This window comes from Arthrobotrys flagrans, assembly GCF_004000055.1.
Source record: "Arthrobotrys flagrans strain CBS H-5679 chromosome Unknown unitig_0, whole genome shotgun sequence".
NCBI classification, from domain to species: domain Eukaryota; kingdom Fungi; phylum Ascomycota; class Orbiliomycetes; order Orbiliales; family Orbiliaceae; genus Arthrobotrys; species Arthrobotrys flagrans.
In genome coordinates this window covers 6307149-6331695 of record NW_027137550.1, presented here as the reverse complement: position 1 = coordinate 6331695, position 24547 = coordinate 6307149, and the positions used below count along the sequence as shown (strand labels likewise).

The following is a 24547-nucleotide window of genomic DNA, read 5'->3' as shown; positions in this document are numbered from 1 at the left end:
GAAAAGGCCCAGCCGACTACGCCACTACCGCCACCGCCATTACTGCAGAGCCGAGAGAAGGGATGGAGCTTAGGAGTGCTAAGAAGAAGTAAATACGATATGGAACTTGGGGTTTATAGGGATATCATATCACAGCTTAGCTTAGTTCGACATTTAATTTGTGCGAGGGGATGATATTATTACGGGTTCGAAGGGCAAATATTGGCCTCTCATTGGCAAATATCGTATAATCCCAGCATGTTACTACAATTTTTTTGTTTCCATCTGTTTTGCCAGTAACATGATAGCTATAGCCGGCTAGAGAATTCGAGAAAGACGTCAAATAGCGACGGGCCTGAAATCCAACACTTGACAGTCTAACTTTGTGTGTGTGTAACCTTCCACAACGCGGTAGAAAGTATGTATCGACGCGATGACCTCATTCTGGATCATGATCTCATTTTGGCGTAATCTATTTTCAGGGCCCGTCGATTATTACTAAGAAAAAATAAAAAAAGTTTATCACAATATAAAACCTTCTTATTCCCCCGCAAATACTATCTCGCTAAAACGCAAGTTTCTCAACTGATACTCTTATTACATTATTACAGTTTAATATTCGAGAGTCCATTCAAAACCAAACTTCGAGTATTCCGTCGTTAAAGAATATTACACAAAACTTATATACATATATCATACTTCACAAGCATTTCATAATGGATCAGTCGTATGTTGCTCCACTATCCCACGTATGCTCAAATAACTAAAAGATCTCGCTAACAACCACAGAACTCAATCCGCCGCCGCACAAGTCTTCACCGCAAACCCAGGTCCCGTCATCCCGAACGAAGAAGTCCAACAAGAAATGGCCGCACAAGCCCAGAGATACGATACCGCCAGAAAGCAAGCCCAGGCTGGCGAGAAAGCAAACCAAGGTGCGCAGAAGGAGGAAGATAAGAAGGATACTAAGGAGTCCAAGTCGGATTAAGAAGGGTTGCTTAGAAACATATCATCGTGTGGATGTCAATAGACGAGTGATAATGTTGGTTTAGAATGGAACAAATCATGGGGTACAGAAATGGCATTACTGGGGTACCAGCTTTTGTATTACCGCTGTATTTTGGGGGGCAAGAATTAAGATACCTATCAATGTCATCTGGAATGGAGCGTGAGGGTGAACTTAAAGGACTAGTGATAACGTATACGCGTATGCGAATTTCTGTCTATCGCCTTTATGTTATTCGATGTCGTGCACTTATATCAGGGCGTCCTCAGTAATATTGTAGATGTACGTGGGTTGGCGACCAGGTCTGGGTACGAGACAAATGGGTTGGGACGGCCGAGACTAGTTGCAACATTGGATAAAAGTCGTCCGTAGACGGTGCTAGTTAGGCTGGAGAACGTCGAACATGGATGACGCAATGGCTATTACAAAGAGAAAGCCGAAACCCAATCACATGACCAGAAATACATATCACGTAATTTGGAGCTCAAAACCCCTGAATATAAAATCGTTTCGAGATTTTCCTTTGGTACCATATTGTGAATGAACGGAGCTTACGAAATACATAAAATGGGCATATTTTGAATCGTCTAACTCGGGCCATTCTGCGCAACTTGAAATTACCAAATTTAGTAACGTGGTTATGGATTTCGATTTTGGTAGGAGCGTAGTTTGGAGGGCGGAATCTTAGTCTGAGACCCCCCTTAACACAAGAAGGGCCCATGAAAATAGGTTATATCGTAGTCTCGAGACCCTTCTTGCGGTGGTGATATCGAGGCTGTTGCGTTGCCATCTCGGCGTATACTGTGGTCACATGGCTATTTTTGAGGTCGAAATGTCAGCACCTCCATCAACGTTGATCAACCACCACCCGGTCCCCATTTTGACAACGTATTGTAAAAGAACTAGCCACCCTATTCTCATGAAATTTTGATATATCGAATAGCCGTATCCATGCGACTCTAACTACTAACTAAAATTCATGGAATTTGACGTTGTATTTGGCCATAAATTCGGGGGATAGATTTCCACCAATTTGGGGTTCGCTGACCTCACATGTTGTATTTTGCTCTCAGCAACACAATCCCCCATATACTAGTCCAGCATATAAAGTAAAGTCCCGAGACCCCTACACACATAAGATCTTGAGATTCGACGTCTTCATGCCTCTATATTCCTACACCCGTTAGAAGAAACTATTGTAACTCCCAGTTTACAATTATTTTAGTTGAATATAAATGTTAATTTGGAAGTAAGTTGTTCATTTCATCCCCGGTGCCACTTTGAGGCTTGCCTTAAGACATTTGGTATATCAGATATCACATGTATCCGTGAAGAGCGTCAAAAGTCATAATACGTCATGGAGTTTTACACCAACAGCCTAGTTCCCAGGCGCCTTAACAGTCCTCCCATTCCTTGAATCCTTCTTCTCGATCTTTCATCAATTGCAACCATCATCTTCACCCACATCTTAATCATTCCAGCATCTCCACCATAACCTCAGTCCACCAAAACCTATCATTTCACGATGCTACGATCCAAATCTAGAGCCGACTCGGGGTCTGAAGAGCCTTCGAATGATAGAATCAACGTTGTTGATGAGAATAACAAAGAGAACGCAAACAATGGGGTTCCTCTTAGCCCCGGTGGTCCTTCTATGCGGTACGTTTAGTTTTTCTTATATCAACGCAGAACGCCCCCTCCCCCTAACATTCTACTATTTAAGCATCTTCCTTCTACTCCCTCATCCTCCATCTACCTACTATTTGCTGCCCACCGTCTTCCATCCACTTCTTACTGAGTGACTTCCTACCCTTCTAGTCACAAAATCAAGCAATCTTTCACGAACTTTGCTTCGCGTCTGACCCCCGAAGAGACAAAAACTGTTCTTCGCAAGCCATCTCCCTTTGCCCGAGCTTCAAAGACAGACACGGAAACTGCAGCTACAGTTCCTCTCCCAGAAAGCCCACGTTCTGGAACTCCTCTCTCAAACACCAATTCTTCACCATCAAAATCGCCAGCAAAGTCACCAGCAAAGCCGCCAAGCAAGTCAAGGAGATACCTCTCGTTCTTACTGAGCCCAGAAAGCAAGTACAAAATGGACTCAAAGACTGCTACGTCGTTGCTCGCTACCACCTGCCCGGCAGGGGAAGTCAAGAGAAAAGGGGAAGCCCCTGCCCGCGACGATGCTGAAGCCAAATCTCTCGCTTCCATCAAGAAGGAGATTGCTGGCAAACCTGCCGGTGCCTCTATTCTCTCCCCTCCCGCTGCCGCCCCCTCTCCCTCCCCGGTTGGTAAAGAGAACCAGCCAACCACCACCACAACAACAACCGACAAGGCCAAGGGTATGAACAAACTCAAGGCCAAGAACAAAACGAAGCCGGCCACCCCATCTTCTCAAGCCGCCGCCGCCGCCACTGCCCGTCAACCAACTCCCATCCCGCGGTCAGTCCTAGCTCCCCCGCCCCGGAGCGCCAGGAAGGTAGTGATCTGACCAATCAGATCACTGCCCTCATCGGGCGTCTCTCGGCTGGGGAGACTATAAACTACCAGCTCAGGAACCCAGAAGGGTACGTCGATGACGACCCTGAGTGCCTGGACTTCCTGAACGATCCGGAGTGCCAGGAGTTCCTGGGGAATATTGCCCCGGGGCCTCCTCGGCCTCCGGTCGTTCAGGAAAGAAGGGCAGGTAGGTCATTGTCGACGTACCCTTCTGCGTTCTTGGGTGGGGTGGAGCTAAAATAAGTGTCGTTTTTACTTTTTTTTTTGTTTAATAAATAATTCCCTTTTTAATATTCTGTATTTATGTTTTTGGCCCATCTCTCGTTCTGACTTTTTAGTGTTCCTGAGCATCTTACATCTTTGACCTATTCTCCATTTGCTTATTCTATCGTTTGGCTCTCCATTGGTTTATTTTCCTATCTTGCCTTATTTTCTACCAAGCCCTCTAGCATGCCTGATGATACCCCTATACAACCATCTACCCACCTATTAATATCGATACAAAATATCTAGAGATTCGACATCAACCACCCACGATCATAATCACATATACATGTACCTAAAGATAATTCCCTAACCTTCCGAACTCGCCCTCCAAAGGCCTGGCTACAGGTTTAAACCGCCGAGCAGAAAGCTCCAGCTCGCTCACTCATCTTGAATGAAAACCCTTAAACAATCGTTCCACCTAACACTCGTGAACCAAGTTCCACGATAGTAATAAAAACGTATTATAGCAAACCCGCTTAAAGAAAGTTTGAAGAAACTTAGACAACCTTTTCTTCACATTCATTCGCCGTTCCAGTGTAGCCAGGCGGTCCAAGAGGGAAATGACCGGCAACATCGCGATGTGATTACACAGATGATTATCGATCTACTTCCTCGTACCTAGATGATAGAAAATATAATATCACCATCATTTATTCTTCATTTTTAGTATCTTCTTCCCTCCCCTGTACAACCCCAGGGAACATAAAATGACCATTCCAAAGTCTCCATACCCTCGGGACAATGACACTCCACCAAAGCCTTCCCTTTGGTAATCTATACCTCCACTCATCCCTCCGAAAAAGAAACGTAAGAGTAACCGACTGATACATACTCACTTGATATATAAAATACAGCGAAAGGCTAAGGTCATGCACCAGCCGCAGCCGCGACGGATGCATCGAGTACACGGGACGTACTCAATCCATGCGAGACCATGGATTTTAAAGGATACTAAACATGGTCCACGGTGTCTTATTTCGCAGGGATTCTTATTATAAAGAGGAGGACCGGGCAAATTTCTTATAAACGGAGGATATCCTAATTAATTTCATAATATTCACGATGCCCTTACATCACATGTATGGTATTTAATCTTAATCAAAGATATGCTTTCCTTTTGGGTGATCCCCTTAGGATCAATTTTTCCTCGAAGCTATTAGTTCTACAGTACATTCTTTGTCCCTCTTGTAATCCCCCAGGAGTGTTATGATCAAATCCCTCCCATCGATGAAAATCCAAATGAGGAGAAAAGGCCCGTAGGGACATTAAACGGGGGGGCCTTCGGAATATGTTCTATCTGACAATAGCCTTCTGGGAGTGGTAATACTTTCGCCCCAATAAGAAAAAAAAAGAAAAAAGTTGTAGCATAATGCATAAAAAGCATTCAGACCCCGAAACCCGGAATCGTCAAATCCCTTCCTGTTGTTTTGCTCCGTTGGTAATGATAGCAGACGTAAAAAAAATAAGGCCAGCGTACGTTAATTCAATAAAAGTAAAAAAAAAAAGGTTTCAAACACCAAAAAAAGAAAAGGAAGAAAGAAACAAAGCACGAAACTGAAAAGGTACTGTTGTCTCCGCTCTTATATGTTCATTTGCCATAACTACTCTTGTGGAACAGTATTGACAAAACATAATGATGATGAGAAGAAAAAACTTGAAGGATAAAGATGGTGGCACCGTAGTGGTCCCCCGGCCGCCAGAAGATCCAAAAGGTAATGAAGAGTATGAGAGAACTCTCAGACCTTCTGCGGGTGCCGGCGAATTCCCGATCAGCCGATCCATCTAGGACTGACTCTTTCTTCGCTCTCCCTTCTTTCCTTTGTTGAGCTTCTCGAACAACGCTGATCGGTCGTTGCGTTCGATGTGGCCGTCGCGGCTGGGAGGAGTAGCATGGATACTGCCAGCACGCTTCTGGAATCGGGATGGGGGTACTTTGCTAGCGTCCCACTCCTTTGACCTATAGTCGAAGGCAAAAAAAAAGTCGAGTGTTAGTTATCATCATCATCATCATCATCATCATCATCATCATCATGACGTCATAATAAAGCAGCTCGCTGCCAACAGGGACTGTCTCCACGGGACACTACATTGCAGCTGATGCAAGGGGAGGTACACATCATATGCATGATCGTAATCATGATAGATAATAAAAGATACGCAATTGGATAAAAGGGTATTCAAGAAGCCTTACATTCGCCTATCTCTTTGTTCCATAGGTGCTTCTAGGGTGCTGTCAGGTCGGCCAGCACCAAACATATCGTATTTGAAACCAGGCTCTCCAAACTCTGGCTCGGTGGGGCCGCTGGTTCGCCGGGGAACGTTGTCGTAGGTAGGGCTGACAGGAGACGAAGGCTCTTCGAGAGCTTGGGCGTTTTTGAATTGGGGAGGACCGGCCTCTGGTACTATCTTTGGCGCGGTATTTGCCATTGTATTTGACAGCTTTAGGGAGTTCAGAGTTGACGAGGGACGGGTAGGCAAATGGATGTTAGGACGAGTATATATACCACCCAAGAAGAGGAGCGAAGAGAAAGAGAGGGATGCTTTATAGGGATTGATAATAAAAAAGAAGAGTGGTGGAATAGTATATATAATAAAGCTAAAGAAGGGAGAGGAGGCCTGTGTGCATACCTGGGCTTAAGCTTTTAGGAAGAAGGAAGTGATATTTGCAGTCGAGTATAGACTTTCAGGTGTAACTTGTAACTGCGGGTAATGTGCGTAAACTTTCAAATCTTGTGCGATTAAAATATCAGAGTTCAGAATGAAAACAGAAGGCCAGGACCGGCCAGGACTGGACTTAAATAGTCCCGATGTCTGGCGAGGGGATAGACACCACAAGCGTTAAAAGCAAGCTGAGATGCTGAGGCCAATCTGAGACTGTAGTGACTGTACCATGACATGACCAAGGATTATACCTACTTCAGTAAAGTAGGGAGGTAGTATACTAGGTAGTATATTATAGCAGATAGTCTATAGCATCTAGTCAGGGCTGGGGAGAAAGAACCAAAAGAACCCGGCTAGCTTCGAAGGGGACTTAGCGGCCTTGTCTTTTTTTATTTTTTTATTTTTCTAGCTTGGTACCTTTGGGTCTATAATCTTGGAGGTGTATGCACTGGTCCAAAACGAAAGTAGCTCCAATGCAATGTTGGAGGCGGTCTAGGTTGAATCGATGGGTCGGAAGTTGGTGATTTCGTATTCTGAGGGTTTCTAGTATACTTCGTATGTGTAGGTTTGGGGTGAGTGAATGTATCCTCAGAAGGATGATTACAAGAGAAAAAACTCCTCTTTCTGCTTTCCTCCTGTCGAGATATAATATAATATACCATTCTACAATATAATATTTATTCTGATATTCCGTCGGTCAATTCGGCTGGACAAACGTTGCTATTCTCCATATCAAACGCCCGAATACCATATAATATAACATCCTAGAAGCCTCTTTGACTATTTCACCTCGGAACGTTGACCTCTACAGTCACAGTTGCATTGGCATCTGCATCTGCATTATCAGTTAACTGCTCCCTCGGACCTCGTTCTAGTCTGGCCCTTCCTCCGGCCTTAGTAGGTCTACACAGGTACGTATGCTGGCTGTGACTAGTTTGAATCGGTACAATCGCATCTAACCCCAATTGATCAAAACAACTGCAATTGGCGGGTACAAGCACAACGGTGTGCCTACATATGAACGGCCTCGCCTCTCTCTAGCTTCGTCAATCCATGCATGATGCATGTATACCATCCAACTACAACGAAGGTGACTGGTTAAAATACCCCGCCAAGGCCAGGGAAAGACAGAACGGAAGGGTGGGCTTTCGCATTTTTGCATTTGCAAATCCTCGACTCGAATTCCCGAGCATGCTTCTCTTCATCATCGGTACCTATCGATACATTCATTGTGGATTGGCAGAGGCTAGATTTACCGATCGTTAAAAAGGTTATGCAAAGGTTAATTCAGTTATTATATGCGATGCCAGCTATCGATGACATGATTGCACCATGGACCAACAGTAATCTACATATCATCCTGTACTGGTACCTTTTCTCTCTCTCAATATCTCTTCTATTGACCACCGCATTATCATTTATCATATCTCCATGCCTGTTATGCCCATGAAGCGCATTTTTTTTTCGGCTGCTCGTGGCCGGCCATGGTTAACATGGTTACGACTACCGACGACCCGAAAATACAATTTTACCGACGAATTAATTGGCAAGTCGCTCCATTGACCCCTTCTTTTGATTATCTTCACTTCAGAAATAAAAGAAAGGAAACCCTTCCTATCTCGCGATCTTCAAAAAGCTACCTCCAGGGTAGGGAATGGGAAGCTTAAGGATGGCCAAGACACCCCAGCCTATCACATCGAAGACATTTTGATCGATGGTAAAAAAAATAGCTTTCTCCAAGATTCAAACACCCAGTTTTCAATTTACAGCGGAGAAGGCTAAGGACGAGGCCTTGTGGGTCTGGTGGCGATCGATCGAACGGCTACAAGGTCACCAACCGACACACTCATACAGTATACCATAGTCTACAGCTGCAGTACTTCACCCATAATAAAAAAAGGGAAGAGGTCAAGAACGTTAGCTATATCTCCGCCTCTGACGTTTGCATCCCCGTAATTCTCAGAATCCTGCTAGCTAACTAGCTCGGCATTTTAGCTTGATTGGCTGCTTTTGTTTGTTCTGGTGGCGACTGTTTCTCTCCCTAGGTGAATGTACTTACAGCTGGATCTCACGATACATGTGGTGACCACCAAAGACGGCAGGGCTCGTTTTTTCGTTTAGAGTTCTCCTTTCACACAATTACAAGCCGAAAGACTTGCATGAAGAGGGATCCCAGAGAAAGACTTCATTCATTCGGCCGATTTAGTGCTGGGCACGAGGCCAGTTGTAGTCGTGATACAACAAAACCTTTTCGAATTTCATCGTTTCGAATTCGGCGCTCAACCTTGGAATAATCCGAATTCGAATTGATCAAGCCGAATGAAAGAGGCCATGTGCACCCACGAGAGTGAGCATGCACATGTCCATCCAACTGCGCCTCCAGTGGTTGTCGGTTGTCTTGTGGCATCTCCATCGAATATCTAAGTAATGTCCGTGGTACCAAAAGCCTGCGGGTCCTTTTCGCGAGGTGGTGTGCTAGCTGACCGAAACTGGCAACCCCCAAGCTTGACACTTATATCGTCATTTCCCAGCTTTCTCTAGTCCCGCCACCGCTGTACTGCATCCAACCGGAGCAATTCCCACAATCCGGAAGAAGAAGGAGGGCTGTGATGAAACCATCCTAATAAAGCAAGACCTAGACAAAATATCGTTGCATATCAATACCCAGGGACTCTACTAGGTCACAAACAGCTTGGATCGATCGTTGAGAGGGTCCTTTTGATTCTTATCTGCATCCGAATCAGGTTTTAGTCCAGTTCCCTAGCTCATCCGTCGAAAATAATCTTAAAAACATCAGAAGATATCTAGGTTTTCAGCATGGTAAATTAGAGAACCGAGACTAGTAGATTAATTATAAATCACATCCCGGGCTCCCATAAATCCGTGAAGTCCATATGAAAATTACTCAGCTGTCCTGACCTGAAACAACTTATCTGGAGCGTAACCTAAGCTCAGCCATCACATTTACGCATGCCATAGACACAATTATTATCCATAATCCACATACCAAGCCAAAGCATAGCCTCCCTGAACGATTAGAGTGAAAGGGAAAAACCTCAAGCCATCCCTGATATCGATCATGAACAACTGAAGCACTGGAAGAACCTTAGAATTCAGGAAATATCCTCGCTTCGCACATGCCCCCGTCTCCGGAAAACGTTAAATCATACTTCCCTTATTGCCTGCATCTGCAGATCATGTTCTAGGGCCCTTTTTTTTTTCAGGGACGACCCGAGAGTGAACGATGTAACGAGCGGGAGACGAAAAATGCCGCATTGGTTTTTGGTCTTGCGACTCTCTAATCAACCATTGAGAGATTTATGATTGTTGGTATTATTCAGATCTGTGTCTGTGGAGTATGTATCTATACATGTGATAGCTTGAGGGATAAGAAGCTAGCAGGTAGGCATCAGACCTCTGCCTCTAGCATATCTAAGGAAGAAGGCTGTACTAAGACTCCACCGCTGCCCTCACCGTAATCGGGGAGAGTGGGATGTCTCGCTACAACCCCCGCAAGCGGGGAACCTCACAAGACTTCTAACCTTGTAACCATAAAAAGCTTATCAAAGAAGGAATCGTCGCGGATTCTGTTGGTAAACTTCCTAGTCTGTTGACGACTGTAGCACCGACTCCCTCAACTGCCGCTTGAATTCCTCCAAGGCCTCCTTCTCCTCCCTCTGAATCTCCTGGTCAAACAACTCCCTCCGAAGCTTCGAAGCTCGTGTGATCGATACATGGCTCCGAGTCTGCCCATCAGGCTGACCGGCCAAACCTCGAAGCTTCGACCGAAGTCTACCCTGCCTTGCGAGCTCTAGCATCTGCTTGGTATCAGACCCAGGGTCTTTAGCTCCAAACTCTGTTTTAGATTCGTCAGGAATATCTTCCTTTGCTGCCTCATCAGCTCCGACATTTCTAGCAAGGGCCCGGAGGGTAGCATCCAATTCAACATGGACGATGCCTAGATCCGACTTTGCGGTGAAGAGAGAGTTACTCTCCATCAAAGCGTCTTGTGACGACGCAAAGTTGTTGAGGAGAGGAGCGGTGAAGGTCGAAGCCGGAGGAACAAGGAGGGGTAGGATCGCCTCTTGAACATCCTTCAACTGCACCGAAAAGGAAGGTGTCATCTTTTAAACTATTTTATCATTCACGATTAGCTTCCCGATCAAACCATAAAAACTCTTGTTTCGGTAAAAGATCGTGAACAGTGATAATGGTGGATAGATCAGAAAAGCCGGTTTACTCCTCGCTCATACACTCCGATCGTACACACCCAGCTCCGACGTTCCCCGACGACCGACGAACCGGCTGAGCTTCCGATACAAAGCCCTGCGTTTTGCTCTGACTATGGTACCCATTAACGCTTTAACCAAACCTTTCAGAATCATAAAGTCTAACTCAGAACCCGCAAGTCTCTCGGGTTCGAATCCGAGTACCCACTCCCATATTATCCGTCCTCCCATAGCCACAGCGAGAGAGTACTGCGATGGTCGGGTAGGGAGCTTGGTAGGTACCGGTGAGGGACATCTGGCCGGTTGGTGAGGCTAATGGAGCGAGAGTGCAGGGTGGAGAGAGCATTCGTCGAATGGATTGACTAAGGTGTCATCATGATAGATATAGGCGGTGCTGGTGTTATTGAAGAGTTTGGTGATTGTGGCTAACCTTATGTGATGAGGATGGTGGAGTGGAGGTACTGCTGAAGACTTTCCCCGAGGGTTAGCCGATGCCTGCAATCAAAATAGATGCAAATATAGACATAGTGAACAAGGAGTTGATTTATGGTAGGATCAGAGATTTTGTATCGTTTGGTATATCGTTTGGCTTCAGCTTATGGTTCAGAAGCAGAACTGTATAAAGATTTGGTTCTCATCATAAGAGGGAAGAGGGGCAATGAAATTATGTTTTCTTCTTCTTCAAAGGACATAGGCACTTAATAAGAACATTTTACATACCAAGTATAGTGGCCTTCGATCAATATTCAATCAAGCATCTCGAGATGAGATTCTTCGAAGTGTGAAGAACCTGATCGTGCAGCGGCTGTCGACATCGCTGCTGGTTAAGACGAACCTGTCATTGATTCCGTTAGTTCGAGTCTCGCCATAAACCCATATGGCATCGAAAAGACAAAGAATCAATATAGATAAATATGTAAATTATAATCAGATGGTAGTGCATGTATTGGTTCAATGGCTCACAGAATGCGATGAGAGTCGCTCGCCAGAACGTGATATGTGAGAAGTTTCCTCATATGAATAACAAACAAATACAATACAAAGTAACAAGCAAGGAGAAGCGTTCATACCTGTTCGCGAGAAGACCGGAGGTGTTTTTACGGTCTACGAGGGGAAGTCGGTCTTTGAGATGTGGTTGATGGTGAAGAGAAAAAAGAGAAAAGGAATTTTTTGTCTCTCAAGTAAATCACAAAAAAAAGTGCAACCACACACAACGCGCATACCCTGCAACCTCCAAGCACCTGCTCCAACGCTATCTCGCGAGATATCTCGACCTCCATCAGTACCATTTTCATTCATTCACAATGGCAGCCAAAGCCCCAGACAGGCGGCGAAATAACCCGCCTTCGCACGGGACTACACCACCGGTCTTTCTATCTTCATCGTCATCGGGGGCTGTAAAACCGAAGCAGTCGTCCAGACCACCAGATGAAATCCGCAAGATTTGTATGAGCTTCCTTACCACATCGATACATTTAATCGAAAATACTAAAACCGATATCCTGATATAGTCTTGCGAACGGGTCTCATTTCTTCCGTCACGGGTTCTTCCTTCCTTGAAATCGCGCCTCTGAAACTCTCGGTTTCCGTTCTGGGTCCCCGCCCGCTACCACGGACTTCATCTACCCCATTCGCCGCCCAAGCAATCCTCACCACCGAAGTAAAATTCGCACCCTTCGCATCCACAGTTCGCAGAGGATACATCCGCGACTCCTCAGAACGAGACTTGGGAAGCAGGCTATACCAGGCCCTCGTAGGAGCAATAAGACGAGAACTTTACCCTAAAAGTAGGATTGAGGTCGTAGTCACAATACTAGACTCTGAAGATGAAGGGGATGATGTTAATACAGTATACATCGAAGAAGGGAAGGCAACTGTTGAAACGAAATTTTGGGACGCAGGGAGATCGGAGAGGGCGTTAGGAGTTGTGCTGGCTGGGTGCATCACCGCTGCTTCGGCAGCTTTAGCAGATGCAGGGATAGAAATGTTCGATTTAGTCAGTGGTGGGGTCGCGACTTCATTCGTGGATGAAGCTAATTCGAAGGGCAAAGGCAAGGGGCATCTTGTTAGCAACAAGCTATATGTGCGAGACCCAGCTATTGCACCGCCCGGGGGAAAGACCCCATTAGCGACCTGCGTCTTGGGATATATGGCTGCGAGGGATGAGATTAGTGAGCTATGGATATCGGGAAAAGTAGGGACGAAGAATGGAACAACGGAAATGGATGAGCTGGTAGATGAAGCTATAGCTGCTGCGAGGTCGGCGAGAGGAGTGCTGAACGAAGCAGCCAAGGAGAGGGTACAGTTCATCGTTGACAAGACTGGAACAGCACCCCCATCAAAGGGCGAAACTACGGATGTTGAGATGTCCGGATGAAGGAAGTAAAGAAGCGTCTTAATAGCGAATGTAATTATACTGTATTTGATAGACTTTGACATGATACCCGCAATATAACGCCATTCTAATGCTAATGTCCGAACCTACACATTCCCAAGCCCGTTATCTCGTGGTATAAGCCATCTATTCGTCCTCAGCGGTATCCCCATCACCGACTAATTCTCTAACCTTCCCCACGACATCCATTAATGCTTTGCATGCAGGGGAATCCGGGTAAGCGTCGAAGAAACTCTCTCCGTAATCACAAGCCATCCCGATCCTCGGGTCTAACGGTACCCTTCCCAGAAACTCTACTCCAACCTCCTTCGCCAGCGCTTCACCCCCTCCCGTTGTAGCCCTGAATATCTGACTCTCGCCCTTGCAATTCGGACATACGAAGCCCGACATATTCTCCACAATTCCCAGCACCCTTATCCCCGCCTTCCGACAAAAGTCGATTTCCTTCCTAACATCCAACAAAGCTACCTCCTGCGGCGTCGTCACCACAACTGCCCCGCTAACACCAGATTCTCGCATATACGTATTGACACTCAAATGCTCATCACTCGTCCCCGGTGGTGTATCAACCACCAACCAATCCAGCTCACCCCACTCCACATCCTTCAAAAACCTCTTAATCATCCCGTTCTTCTTCGCTCCACGCCAAATAATCGCATCATCGGGATTCGGCAGCATAAATTGTATACTCATCAAGCATAGATTATCGGCAACGTAGACGGGACTCCACCCCGAACTACTGACGTGAATACTTTCGTTATCCGCGCCGAGCATTTTAGGTATCGAAGGACCGCAGATGTCGATGTCCATTATTCCTACTTGGGTTTCTGGGGATATAGAGGCGAAGGCATGGGAGAGCATTGTCGAGAAAGTTGACTTGCCGACACCGCCTTTGCCGCTGAGGACGAGGAGTTTGTGGCGTATGGAGGAAAGGCGGGAGGTTATGACCGGAAGGTCGGGATCGGGGCCTTTGGGAGCGGAGGCACATATTGCTTGGTTGGGACAACCGGCACAGGCATCCTAGGACTATCTTTAGCACAAATCCAGGGCGAATTGGATTTTTTGATGTTCGGGTATATGGCACATACCGATTTGCCTGCATTCTGCGATTCCGGGCCGGGGCAATGCTCTGTAGGCAAAATTGTTATTAAGATGCCTCCGGGATAAAATTACGAAATTGCTTACCAGGCTCCGGCGCGACAAGCTCCGGTGCAACTTTCGGCGGATCCTTGAGCGAAAGCTCTGGTGGTGGTTGGAACGTGACCATTTTGAAGTTGATGTCTAATGAGAAAGTGGGATGTCGATGTGAGGCGAAAGTGCGCCCGTTTTGAGTTGCAGCCTTACAAATCCAAATTCCAGGTACAGCCGTTCGTCGGCCATCTCCATTTTCAACTACAATTTACTAGACCTAATAGTACATGATACCAACCCGAAGCCGTAAATGCTATACACATATACACACCCCCTCAATCTCTTTAATAAGGTAATCCGTTTATGCGGCCCCGTTGATGGCCGCTAGGCTCTCCAATTCCTCCTTTCTTGCCTTATACATCATTTGTGCCTCCATCTCGCGTTTCTGAACAAACTCAACTTCCGATCTCAGGGCATCTAGTCGTCTTGGGATAGTATCTTCCTCAGATATCGCCAGGGTCTTAAAGCTGTCGAGCTTGTTCTTTGCATCCAGGACGGCACTATACGCCTCTGTAATCTTCTGCGCAAGGATCTGCTGGCGCTTTTGATACCCACCCAAAGTCAAACCTAGTTTCTTTTCTAGTTTATTACCGGCCTCGGCGTTCTTGATGAGGTTCGATTGAACGGCCTGTAAAGGTAGATTTGGTCAGTAGGGTATCTAAAAGCAGGTTTGTAGGCTGTAAAACAACTCACACCAAAGATGGTTTTCATGGCATCCTTCTTATCCACTTCTTCATCATCGCCATACCCGTCCAACCCGGGGAGTCCACCGGACCAGTAAGTATTCTCCCACCCGTTCTCATAAGTTTTATTCATCGTCTTTAAGACGTCGGCCGGCAACTCTACTAGGATCTCCAGCCGTGCCTTCTTGACATGCTCGTCCTCTACCTCACTCAGAGATTTCGGGACACCAGTAACCTTCCCCCCCTGGACTGGGAATTTCATGGCATCGGATGCGATTAAGAGAGACATCTCGTTTTGGATAAGCTCTTCTGGTGAAGTTCCGCTAGTGGAGAAAGCCTTGTACAAAGCATCTATATCAAGCACAGTGGGGCGTGGCAGGCCACGTTGTACTACTTGTGTTCTTCTAGCAAACTCAAGTCTCTCCTGCGCCTCCCTTATGGCCTTTAATCGTTCATCACGTTCTTCAGCATCCTCCTCCATAACTTCAGCTGCTACCTCACCCTCGGCGTCCGGGCCATCGATCTCAAACTCCCATTTCTCCTCCTTGGGCTTGGGCAAGTTTGCAAATCCAGTTTGAAGTTGGGATTTTAGAGATGTGAGTCTCATTTTTTGTTCACGAGGAGTTTCACTAGCGAACCCGCCCATTCCGTTGGCATTGATCGCGAGGGTATCTCTGGGTGTACGCAGGGGAGTCTGGCCAGGGTGCCCAGAATGAAGAGGCGTGGCTCCAGGCATGCCTGGTCGCATTGGTGTCGCCATAGGGTTGGGAGTAATAATGGCCGATCTTCTCGGAGTCATGCCTTCGAAACCAGTGGTTCCCTTGCCTTCATGCAGTGGGGTGTTTTCACCACCTAGGAGAGATGATTGGGTTTCAGTTAGGGCCCGGATATTGCGGATTTCATTTGCAATATGATCTTCCTGTGGAGGGGCCCTCGGTGTCCGAATCGGCATTCCGCTGTTGATAACGTTGGTGTAATCACCGACCAACCCCTTTGTCGACTCATTTTCACTCGATGAGGCCAGTTTATTGGCACTTGCACCAGCCAGGCCCATCTTGACGATATCCTCCAATTCAGCATCTCCAACCTGTGGCATCGGAAGCACCAACTGCCGACGTTTGCTCATTTGTTCCGCCTCCCGGATTCGCTGAAGCTGGGCAACTTTTCTCGCAGCCTGAACATCCGCATTCTGTCCTTTCTTCCGACGCTTTGGATCATTGTCATCGTCCTGATCACCCTTTCGTTTTGATTGCACGACAGCCTTTCTCGGATCAAAAGCCTGTAGAGTTCTCTCGTTCCTTGCTTGTTCATCCGATGTGTCGTAGAACCCAGCCGCCGGTTTCTTCTCGAATGGAATGTCGGCATTGTAATCCATCTGGCCCTTCTTCCGATTGGTGAGTTTGATGTTGATACCAGCATGTTTCAGCTCACGTCGCTTTTGTAAGACCGCTAGCCGTCGTGATGCTTCCAGTTGTCGTTCTCTAGCCTTTCGTTTTGCCTTTTTGCCCTGAGTATTCGCAAGACGGGCACGTGCTTCGCTCAACATCTCCTTCTCATCTTCGTCCATATCGATGGCATCGGGCCTGCTTAAAGTTAGCAATTGGACTCTCATACCCGAGGGAAACTGAGTGAAACCACATACCGAGCAGGTTTCGTCTCCGGGTCAGGATCCATCTCTCCGGGACGGAGTTTCCTGACCTGATCGGCCGTAGGTGCCAATGTTTCGGCGCCATCTGGTCCCCCAAGGCCTAGCTCTTCGTTTTCTCTAGCTTCCGCATCGTCGAGCAACTTTTGGTATCGTTCGAGACATTGAGTAGCGGTTCTGCCGACAAGAGGGGCGATTGTTCGCCATTGTGTCGGCATCAACTTTGCAAGGTGCAGAAGCTTCTCGTCTTCCTCTTTGCTCCATTCGATCTGCAATTTACGTTAGATAGTGATTCGTGATATGTGAGATGTCGGTGTGGAATGATCTTTCGTACCTTGCGAATACCGGGATCCAGCCATTCCAGCCATCTTGCCTTGCATTGCTTTGGAGTCTTTCGTGCAAGAAGGGAGGACACACGTGCCCATTGGTTGAGACCGTATTTGGAGACCGAGGCCTTGAGGATCTCATCCTCGACGTTGGTCCAGACACCACCTATATAAGTGTTAGGAGTCGTGTGCTGCGAAAAGATTTTAAAGGGTGTCTGGGTGAAAACACGTACCCTTCACGACCGGCATCTTCGATTGCTTAAAAGCCGGACAATACCAATCACAATACCAATACCAATACCAACGACGGGAGGATCAAATGGCGATAGTATGGGATCTAGCCAACGTGTGGTAGCGGATGTTGGCGAGATAGCGGTTCGGCGGCGACGCGATGAGATCAAAAGAATGATGTAGATTTCGTGACGAACGAGTCAGGTGTGCTCAGAGCCAGGCTGCGAACGTTGCTTTTTTCTTAGGGGGACGACTAGCAACACAGGACAGCTGACCACCCAAAGTTAACACAACTTCAGGCTTGATGTCCTATTTGCCCCGCCAGAATACCGCAGGCAGCCAATCACAGTATCATCAGGGCCTCGACAGGATCTAGAATGCCTGAAAGCAAAGCATCATCGCGGCTGCAGCTAACCGTGCCGTCTTGGCCCCTCGAGTCTCTACCACAGTAGGTAGCAGTGGCAGCTGTGTTGGCGCCGTTGTCGAGGCACAAACAATGAAAAGAATCTCGAAGGTGATTGTAACAATCATATCTTGCATTACCGCCAGCGGCTACTTTTTCCGCTCTCTTTTTATCTTCCCGTCTTAATATCACAGATTACTTTCTCGAGTTAGTATTTTATAATTTTATAATTATATATATATTTTATAAGCTTTGTTTATAATACCCGGCGATATTGGTGCCTGCATTTGCATTTGCATTTGCTTCTGCACTACCGGACTAACAGGCAGACTACCCAGCACTATTAACAACTTCAATCCAGGTCCACAGCAGGAAAGAAAGAGGGCGAAAAAAAACCTAACAACCTGCAGATATCCCCGTCAATTCAATGCAAACCCGCTGCTAGTATGGGACGACTAGGGAACTCTAGGGGATTCTAGGGACAGATCGTGCAGGGCAGTTAGGTAATTGAACGGCGTTGTTGTAGATAGACCTTGCATTTTATTCCTTCTTATTCTACCTCCCTCTCCCCTTCTCTACTCTTCTACTCATCACCATATTATTATTCTTCATTATCATCAATCATTGTATTTGCTTCATTGCATACTTAAACTATTCCCGCCTGGTTTAATTCAGCAGAACCCTAGCCTGGTTCCGCTGTAACCATACCGACACGATGGGGCCTGCACAGACAGAATTGGTTCAATCCGAGCAATCCGATGTCCTCATGTTCGATGCCCCCGGAGAGCCTCTCAACTTGCTAGATGAAATTTTAGATAAGCAGGCTCGTGAATTTGCGGCTAGACTGCCTAATGGTAATAGCCTGCTGCCGGATCAAGACGAATCTAAATTCAAGGAATCTCTCATGGCATCTCAAGTCGAAGAACTTAAAGATAAGAACGATGGTTCTGACGACGAAGGCCATGAGCCTGATATCGACTCCGACTCCGAGGAAGACCCTGATGATGCTGTCGTCATCACTCAGACTAAACGTATAGCAAAGGCTAAGCAAAAGCAGACTTTCGAAGAATGGTATGCATTCCTATCAAAATAGTCAGTTCGATACTCTCGTACTAAAGATAGGTTTTAGGTTCTCCAAAAAAGCCTACGATATTGAGACCAATCCAAAGAAACAGACCCAGGATAACGAACTGGTATCCATCAAGGACTTGCTCTCTAATACTGCGAAGGCAATTATCACAGATCCCCGAGAGTATCAGTTGGAACTCTTCGAGAAAGCCAAGGTGGACAATACCATAGCTGTCCTAGACACAGGATCTGGCAAAACCCTAATTGCCACCCTCCTTATTCGCTGGATGCTTGAACTGGAGCTCGAAGAACGAAAGAACGGCAAATCGCCCAAAGTCTGCGTTTTCCTCGTACGTACTTGCAACCGCTCCTGCATCTAGGAAAGCCCCTTTACTGACATTGTTGTTAGGTCAACTCCGTCACCCTAGTCTTCCAACAGGCAGCGGTTTTGGAATGCAACTTGGATGCCCAAATCGGGAAGTATTGTGGGGATATGGGTACAGACCTATGGACCAAAGCACAATGGGACGCCAGGTTGAAATCCGACAGAATCATAGTCGCAACTGCAGATATTCTTTGGAACTGTTTGACGCATTCCTTCATTCGCATGAGTGACATCTGTCTCTTGATATTCGATGAATGTCACCACACGAAGAAACAGCATGCATACGCAAGGTACTTGATCATCCGTGCCTTTCATAGTTCGGAACCACCATTTCTGACTATCTATATATTAGAATCATGAGGGATTTCTACGAGACAGAGAACGAGGAAAACAGACCTCGTATATTCGGAATGACAGCTTCCCCAGTTGACTCCCGTGTTGATCCCATTAAGGCCGCGCAGTAAGTGAACTAATACTGTTCCTACCGATATCACACTGATCTAACACAGGCATACAGGCAACTGGAGCGTCTTATGCATAGTCGTATCTGTACTACGAGTGATCCAGCGTACATGAGGAAATTCCTACCCAGACCTGAGGAAATGACTCTTGAATACCAAGGGGTTCCAACCCCAGTAGTAACAGAGCTCAATACGAAGCTGTCACCCTACCGAAACACCAAATGTCTTTCTAGTATATTCGGCTTTATCGATAATGTCGCTAGCCGCGACCTGGGCCCTTGGTGTTCGGATTTTATTTGGCAAATCACATTGACCGAGTTAGAGTCTGCCCGACAAGAACGTCGAGCAGGAACGAACTCTGCGTCCAGCCAACGAGAAGGCAGTGCTTTTAATTTGGAAGATGTTGACAAGGAGATTCAATTGATCAAGGAAGCCAGAGCTATCGTAGAGGCGCACGAGTTCCAGGAGCCAAGTCTAGGATCGGGGTCTTGTAGTCCAAAACTCTTTATCCTGCTACGCTTCTTGGTACACGCCTTCGACCAGCATCCTGAATACAAATGCATCATCTTTGTTACCCGACGACACACCGCACAGTGCATACAGGCGATTTTTAAGAAAATCTTCAAACAGCATGGAAGGGACCACCTTATCAGGTTGGGGATCTTGGTTGGGAGCAGTGGTCAACATGGAACCGACAGAATGACATTCAGAGCACAAACTCTTGCGCTGCATCGCTTCAAAAAGGGTGTTACGAACTGTCTCGTTGCAACCGCAGTGGCCGAAGAGGGGCTGGATATCCCGGATTGTAACTTGGTGATCCGTTTCGATCTCTACGATACTATGATCAAATATGTCCAATCCCGTGGCAGAGCTCGACACGCTACCTCGACCTACATCCATATGGTTGAACAGAATAATTGGACACATAAACGGATAGTACAAGACGGCCAGGAAGCCGAGAAAATCATGAAGGAGTTTTGCAGCAAGCTACCAGAAGATAGATTGTTGGACAAACAGGCTCCGTCTGAGGTTTTCGGACCCGATCCTACCGATGATATGGCTTATATCGTCCCAGAAACCGGTGCGAAATTGACGTTGAACTCGAGTATGCAAATTCTAAACCAGTTTGCGGACCATCTAGTAAGTTACGGCGGGTCAATGTTTAAATTATATGCCCTACTAACTCTGAAAAATAGGGCGCTGAAGAAGGGCTGGCGAGTGAACATGTCATGTACGCTGTTCAACCCCAACCTGGCCACGGCTTCAAATGTGAAGTCAAAATGCCTGAAATATCGCCCATCAGATCCGTCCAAGGTGATACCGCTCGATCCAAGGGGGCAGCAAAGCGTCACGCGGCCTTCGAGGCCTGCAAAAAACTCCACCAAGGCAAGCACTTGGACGACCATCTCATGCCAATCTACACAAAGAAGCTTCGTCCTATGATGGCGAATGCTCGCCTCGCAGTTGACTCTCACAAAATGAGCTCCTACCCATCCCAGATCAAGCCGTCGTTTTGGGAACGCAAAGAACCCCCAGTACCAACAAAACTTTGGGCTACTTGTCTTACCCTACGGCATCCAAATCAACTCGAGAAACCAAGTCAAGGAATATGCCTTGCAACTCGAGAGAAACTTCCTAAATTCCCGTCGTTTACACTCTATTTTGATCGTGGCGGTCAGTCACTCGTTGATTGTGTCACAATGGACGAGCCCATTAACTGTGATGGAAACAAAATCGCCCAGTTCAACGAGTTTACGTCTCGTTTCTTTATTGATGTTTTCAACAAAGAATTCGATATACAGACGGAAAAACTCCCATACTGGGTTCTCCCCATCAAGCTCAACAAAACGGTCACACCCGCTTCTTCCATTGACGATATGATCGACTGGGAGCTCGTAATGAATGTGTTCAATAACCCCGAAGAGATTTTCGACCTCGCGACTACGCCCCCAGAGTTCTACTTTGGGAGGTTCGTGATTGATCGTCGACAAGGCTCCCGCAGATTCTATATCCTCGATCACGAACCAAAATACCACCCTTATGATCCGATTCCCGAGGGTGCATCGAATGCCCCACACACATCCAGCATCATCGATTACAGTTACTCGGCAGGGAAGAAAGGATGGCAGAGATGGGTCGGAGAGCTTCCCCCAGACCAACCGGTTCTGATCGCTGAACGTGTCTTGCACCGCCTCAATTTCCTCGAAAGGCCAACCGAGCGAGAAAAAACACAGAATACCATGGCCTACGTCGTTCCTTCCCCGTTCAGGGTATCTCCAGTGAGTAGCTCTCGAACAAATTCAATGTATGGGATCGTAATTAATAAAGCGAAATCTCATAGTTGCCAGCTAAATTCTGTACAATGGGGCTCTTATTCCCGGCAATTATCACAAGGATCGATGCTTACCTTCAAGCTTATGATGTCTGCAATCTTCTTGATGTGCAAATGGATCTTGAACTCGCTTTGGAAGCAATTACAAAGGATGCGGATAACACACATGAACACGAGGAAGAGCAGCAGAATAAGCGTCGAGGCATGGTGAACAACTACGAACGGCTTGAGTTTTTGGGGGGTGGGTTTAATAAGATCTGTCCGTTCCAATAGATTTGCTGCTGATATTTCCTCCCGTTGTAGATTGTTTCTTGAAGCTCGGAACGACTATCGCTCTGTATTCTACTAACCCTGATCAGAATGAATTTGCTTACCATGTCGAAAGAATGGTGCTCGTCTGCAACAGGAGTCTTTACGAGCGTGCTATTGAGCTCGAGTTGTACAAGTACATTCAAACCGAAGGTTTTTCCAGGTTCGTTCTCTCTCGGAAAAGTATGATGTATCGAGGACAGATTGGCTGACGATTAATTTAGACGCCTATGGTACCCGATGATAACACTCATTAAGGGAAAGTCAGTAGGGAAAACCGAATCGCAAAGAACCCATCGGTTGAGCAACAAGTCGGTGGCAGATGTATGCGAGGCGCTAATTGGAGCGTCGCTGTGCAGCGGCGGGCTTGATATGGCCACACGCATGGTGACCGCTCTCGTCAACAAGCCCATTCACCGTGTCAACAGTTTCAAAGAGTACTATTCTCTTTACGCCCTCCCTGAATACCAAACCGGTCCCGTCAACGCATCCCAGCAAGAGCTTGCAGACAAAATCGAAAGAGACATGGGGTATAAGTTCAAATATCCCCGATTACTCAGGTCTGCGTTCACACACCCTTCTTTCCCGACTATGTGGGAGAAGATCCCTTGTTACGAGAGACTTGAGTTTTTGGGCGATGCTTTGATTGATATGGCCTGCGTTGAAGATCTCTGGGAAAGATTCCCTGGTAAAGATCCCCAATGGTTGACGGAACACAAGGTAGGAATCCTTCATCCTTGGATGGACTAATTCTAGCTCCTAACCATAATTTCAATAACCTTAGATGAGTATGATCAACAACCGTTTCCAAGGAGCGTTGTCGGTTAAGCTCAAGTTCCACACTCATCTTCGCGCAATGGGCGCCCATATCAATTCCGCTGTTCAGGAATATGTGCAGCTTATCGAAGAGGCTCGAATCGCCTCTAACGGTTCTGTTGACTACTGGGTCGATGTCAAGCAGCCACCTAAGGTACGGAATAGGAATTCTTTTGATTGATATAAAACTAATTTTGAATATAAAAAGGTCCTCTCCGATATCCTGGAAGCTTACATTGGTGCCATCTTCGTTGATTCGGGCTTCAACTACGATGTCGTCACTAGTTTTTTCCGCATCCACGTTCGTCCCTTCTTCGTTGATATGTCTATCTTCGATGCCTTCGCCAGCAATCACCCGGTCACTCACTTGACTACTCGCATGGGAGAGCTTGGATGTAGTGACTTCCGTTTCTTCTCGAAGGAGTACAAGGATCGTGACAAGAGCTACGTTTTAAGCGCCGTCATATTCCACGATAAGATTCTGGCAGAGGGTAGAGCTTCGTCTAAAAAGAACTCGAGAACCAACGCGGCTAAACATAGTTTGGAGAAATTGGCTACGATGTCGGTAGCTGAGTTCCGGAAGACGTGCACCTGCGCTGAGATACAGAAGGCCGAGGCGGCGGAAAGAGAAAAAGAGAGGGAGAAAAGGGCGCTTGGAGAGGAGAATATGGAAGCATAACATTTTGTTTACTGAATTCTCTTTTTCAAGAGTCTTTTTTTCCGTTTCGAATTTTTTTTTTTTACAATAGAGTTTCCTTTTTTTCCCCGACACATATTCCCGGATGGCACATTCACTTATCGATTGACCTAGGTCGTCTTTATTCTACCGTCGGGTGCAGAATATTAATGTCTCAGGCATTGACATCCTGGTTCGGGCAGTAGGGTGCAGGTTCCAGGTCTTTTGATTTGGCGAGGTAAGCTGGCCTGGAATTTTCGTTGAGATTCCTGTTTTTCATTTAAAAGTTATGAAGTCGTTTCTATTTCTTTTTCACAATGCATTTTGGCTGGGTAGGTAGGTCAGGTAGATATTATTGACGGGTATTAGAGCTGGCATACGACGCCGGCGTTTAGACTGTTGGCTGTTCGAGATATGTAGTGAAAGAATGCCAGTAACCAGCAAAGATGAAGCGGAGGTGATCGGTTTTAGGTGGTGGAGGAAGATGTCATGGGGGTTTCTTTCTTTCTTTCTTTCATCCTCCTTTGCTTCTCCTTTCTCAACAATGCAATGGAAAATCGTATTTGAAGTTGGCTGTTCCCGAGCAGTACTTGCGAAAGTCATGTGAATTTATAAACCAAAGGGCGAGAATGTTTACAATTGCAATAAAAGCTATATCTATAGATCATGCCTTGTTCATACGGTAGGAAAACCGAAGGTATTATCATTACTAGCATTACCACAGCCTCCGCCCCAGCTATAATTATAACAGGCGGAGAAAGGCTGTTTCCGAACCGGTACCGGGTACCCGTCGATACACCCCCAGGCTCCTCAGCTCCAGGCCGGGTACCTTTATACCATCAAACGGGTAATGGTTAATAAAAACGAACGAACGATGATACGGTGAGGTTGTAGCAGTAGTAGTTGCATGCGCAGTAAAAAAAGATGGCTATACAGGATCAAAGGCGATATAGCCAAATATCTCGTTTAAAAGAAAGGGAAACAG

The 24547-nt window shown here is 46.5% G+C and overlaps 8 protein-coding genes across 8 annotated transcripts; 4 read left to right on the top strand and 4 right to left on the bottom strand.

Moving 5' to 3' along the window:
- Window positions 1-695: 695 nt before the first annotated feature.
- On the top strand, window positions 696-967 carry DFL_004872 (uncharacterized protein; the record flags this gene model as incomplete). Its single annotated transcript, XM_067634040.1, has 2 exons — window positions 696-706; window positions 769-967. The coding sequence occupies 2 exons, from the start codon at window positions 696-698 to the stop codon at window positions 965-967; spliced, it is 210 nt and encodes a 69-aa protein (XP_067492148.1).
- Window positions 968-2510: 1543 nt separating this feature from the next.
- Window positions 2511-3476, top strand: DFL_004871 (uncharacterized protein; the record flags this gene model as incomplete). The annotated part of the gene is made up of 2 exons (XM_067634039.1): window positions 2511-2644; window positions 2804-3476. The coding sequence occupies 2 exons, from the start codon at window positions 2511-2513 to the stop codon at window positions 3474-3476; spliced, it is 807 nt and encodes a 268-aa protein (XP_067492147.1).
- Window positions 3477-5533: 2057 nt separating this feature from the next.
- DFL_004870 (uncharacterized protein) lies at window positions 5534-6178 on the bottom strand (the record flags this gene model as incomplete). The annotated part of the gene is made up of 2 exons (XM_067634038.1): window positions 5534-5708; window positions 5943-6178. The coding sequence occupies 2 exons, from the start codon at window positions 6176-6178 to the stop codon at window positions 5534-5536; spliced, it is 411 nt and encodes a 136-aa protein (XP_067492146.1).
- A 3836-nt stretch (window positions 6179-10014) lies between these two features.
- On the bottom strand, window positions 10015-11921 carry DFL_004869 (uncharacterized protein; the record flags this gene model as incomplete). Its single annotated transcript, XM_067634036.1, has 7 exons — window positions 10015-10324; window positions 10404-10544; window positions 11072-11112; window positions 11362-11374; window positions 11432-11476; window positions 11712-11745; window positions 11873-11921. The coding sequence occupies 7 exons, from the start codon at window positions 11919-11921 to the stop codon at window positions 10015-10017; spliced, it is 633 nt and encodes a 210-aa protein (XP_067492145.1).
- Window positions 11922-11945: 24 nt separating this feature from the next.
- On the top strand, window positions 11946-13018 carry DFL_004868 (uncharacterized protein; the record flags this gene model as incomplete). The annotated part of the gene is made up of 2 exons (XM_067634035.1): window positions 11946-12087; window positions 12153-13018. 2 exons carry the CDS (start codon window positions 11946-11948, stop codon window positions 13016-13018), a joined length of 1008 nt encoding a protein of 335 aa, XP_067492144.1.
- A 144-nt stretch (window positions 13019-13162) lies between these two features.
- DFL_004867 (uncharacterized protein) lies at window positions 13163-14303 on the bottom strand (the record flags this gene model as incomplete). The annotated part of the gene is made up of 3 exons (XM_067634034.1): window positions 13163-14056; window positions 14125-14165; window positions 14222-14303. The coding sequence occupies 3 exons, from the start codon at window positions 14301-14303 to the stop codon at window positions 13163-13165; spliced, it is 1017 nt and encodes a 338-aa protein (XP_067492143.1).
- Window positions 14304-14528: 225 nt separating this feature from the next.
- On the bottom strand, window positions 14529-17130 carry DFL_004866 (uncharacterized protein; the record flags this gene model as incomplete). The annotated part of the gene is made up of 5 exons (XM_067634033.1): window positions 14529-14855; window positions 14921-16493; window positions 16553-16824; window positions 16890-17047; window positions 17115-17130. 5 exons carry the CDS (start codon window positions 17128-17130, stop codon window positions 14529-14531), a joined length of 2346 nt encoding a protein of 781 aa, XP_067492142.1.
- A 1100-nt stretch (window positions 17131-18230) lies between these two features.
- Window positions 18231-23565, top strand: DFL_004865 (uncharacterized protein; the record flags this gene model as incomplete). Its single annotated transcript, XM_067634032.1, has 11 exons — window positions 18231-18586; window positions 18645-18933; window positions 18993-19258; window positions 19321-19428; window positions 19486-20569; window positions 20626-21708; window positions 21771-22002; window positions 22065-22233; window positions 22295-22790; window positions 22855-23040; window positions 23095-23565. The coding sequence occupies 11 exons, from the start codon at window positions 18231-18233 to the stop codon at window positions 23563-23565; spliced, it is 4740 nt and encodes a 1579-aa protein (XP_067492141.1).
- Window positions 23566-24547: the final 982 nt, after the last annotated feature.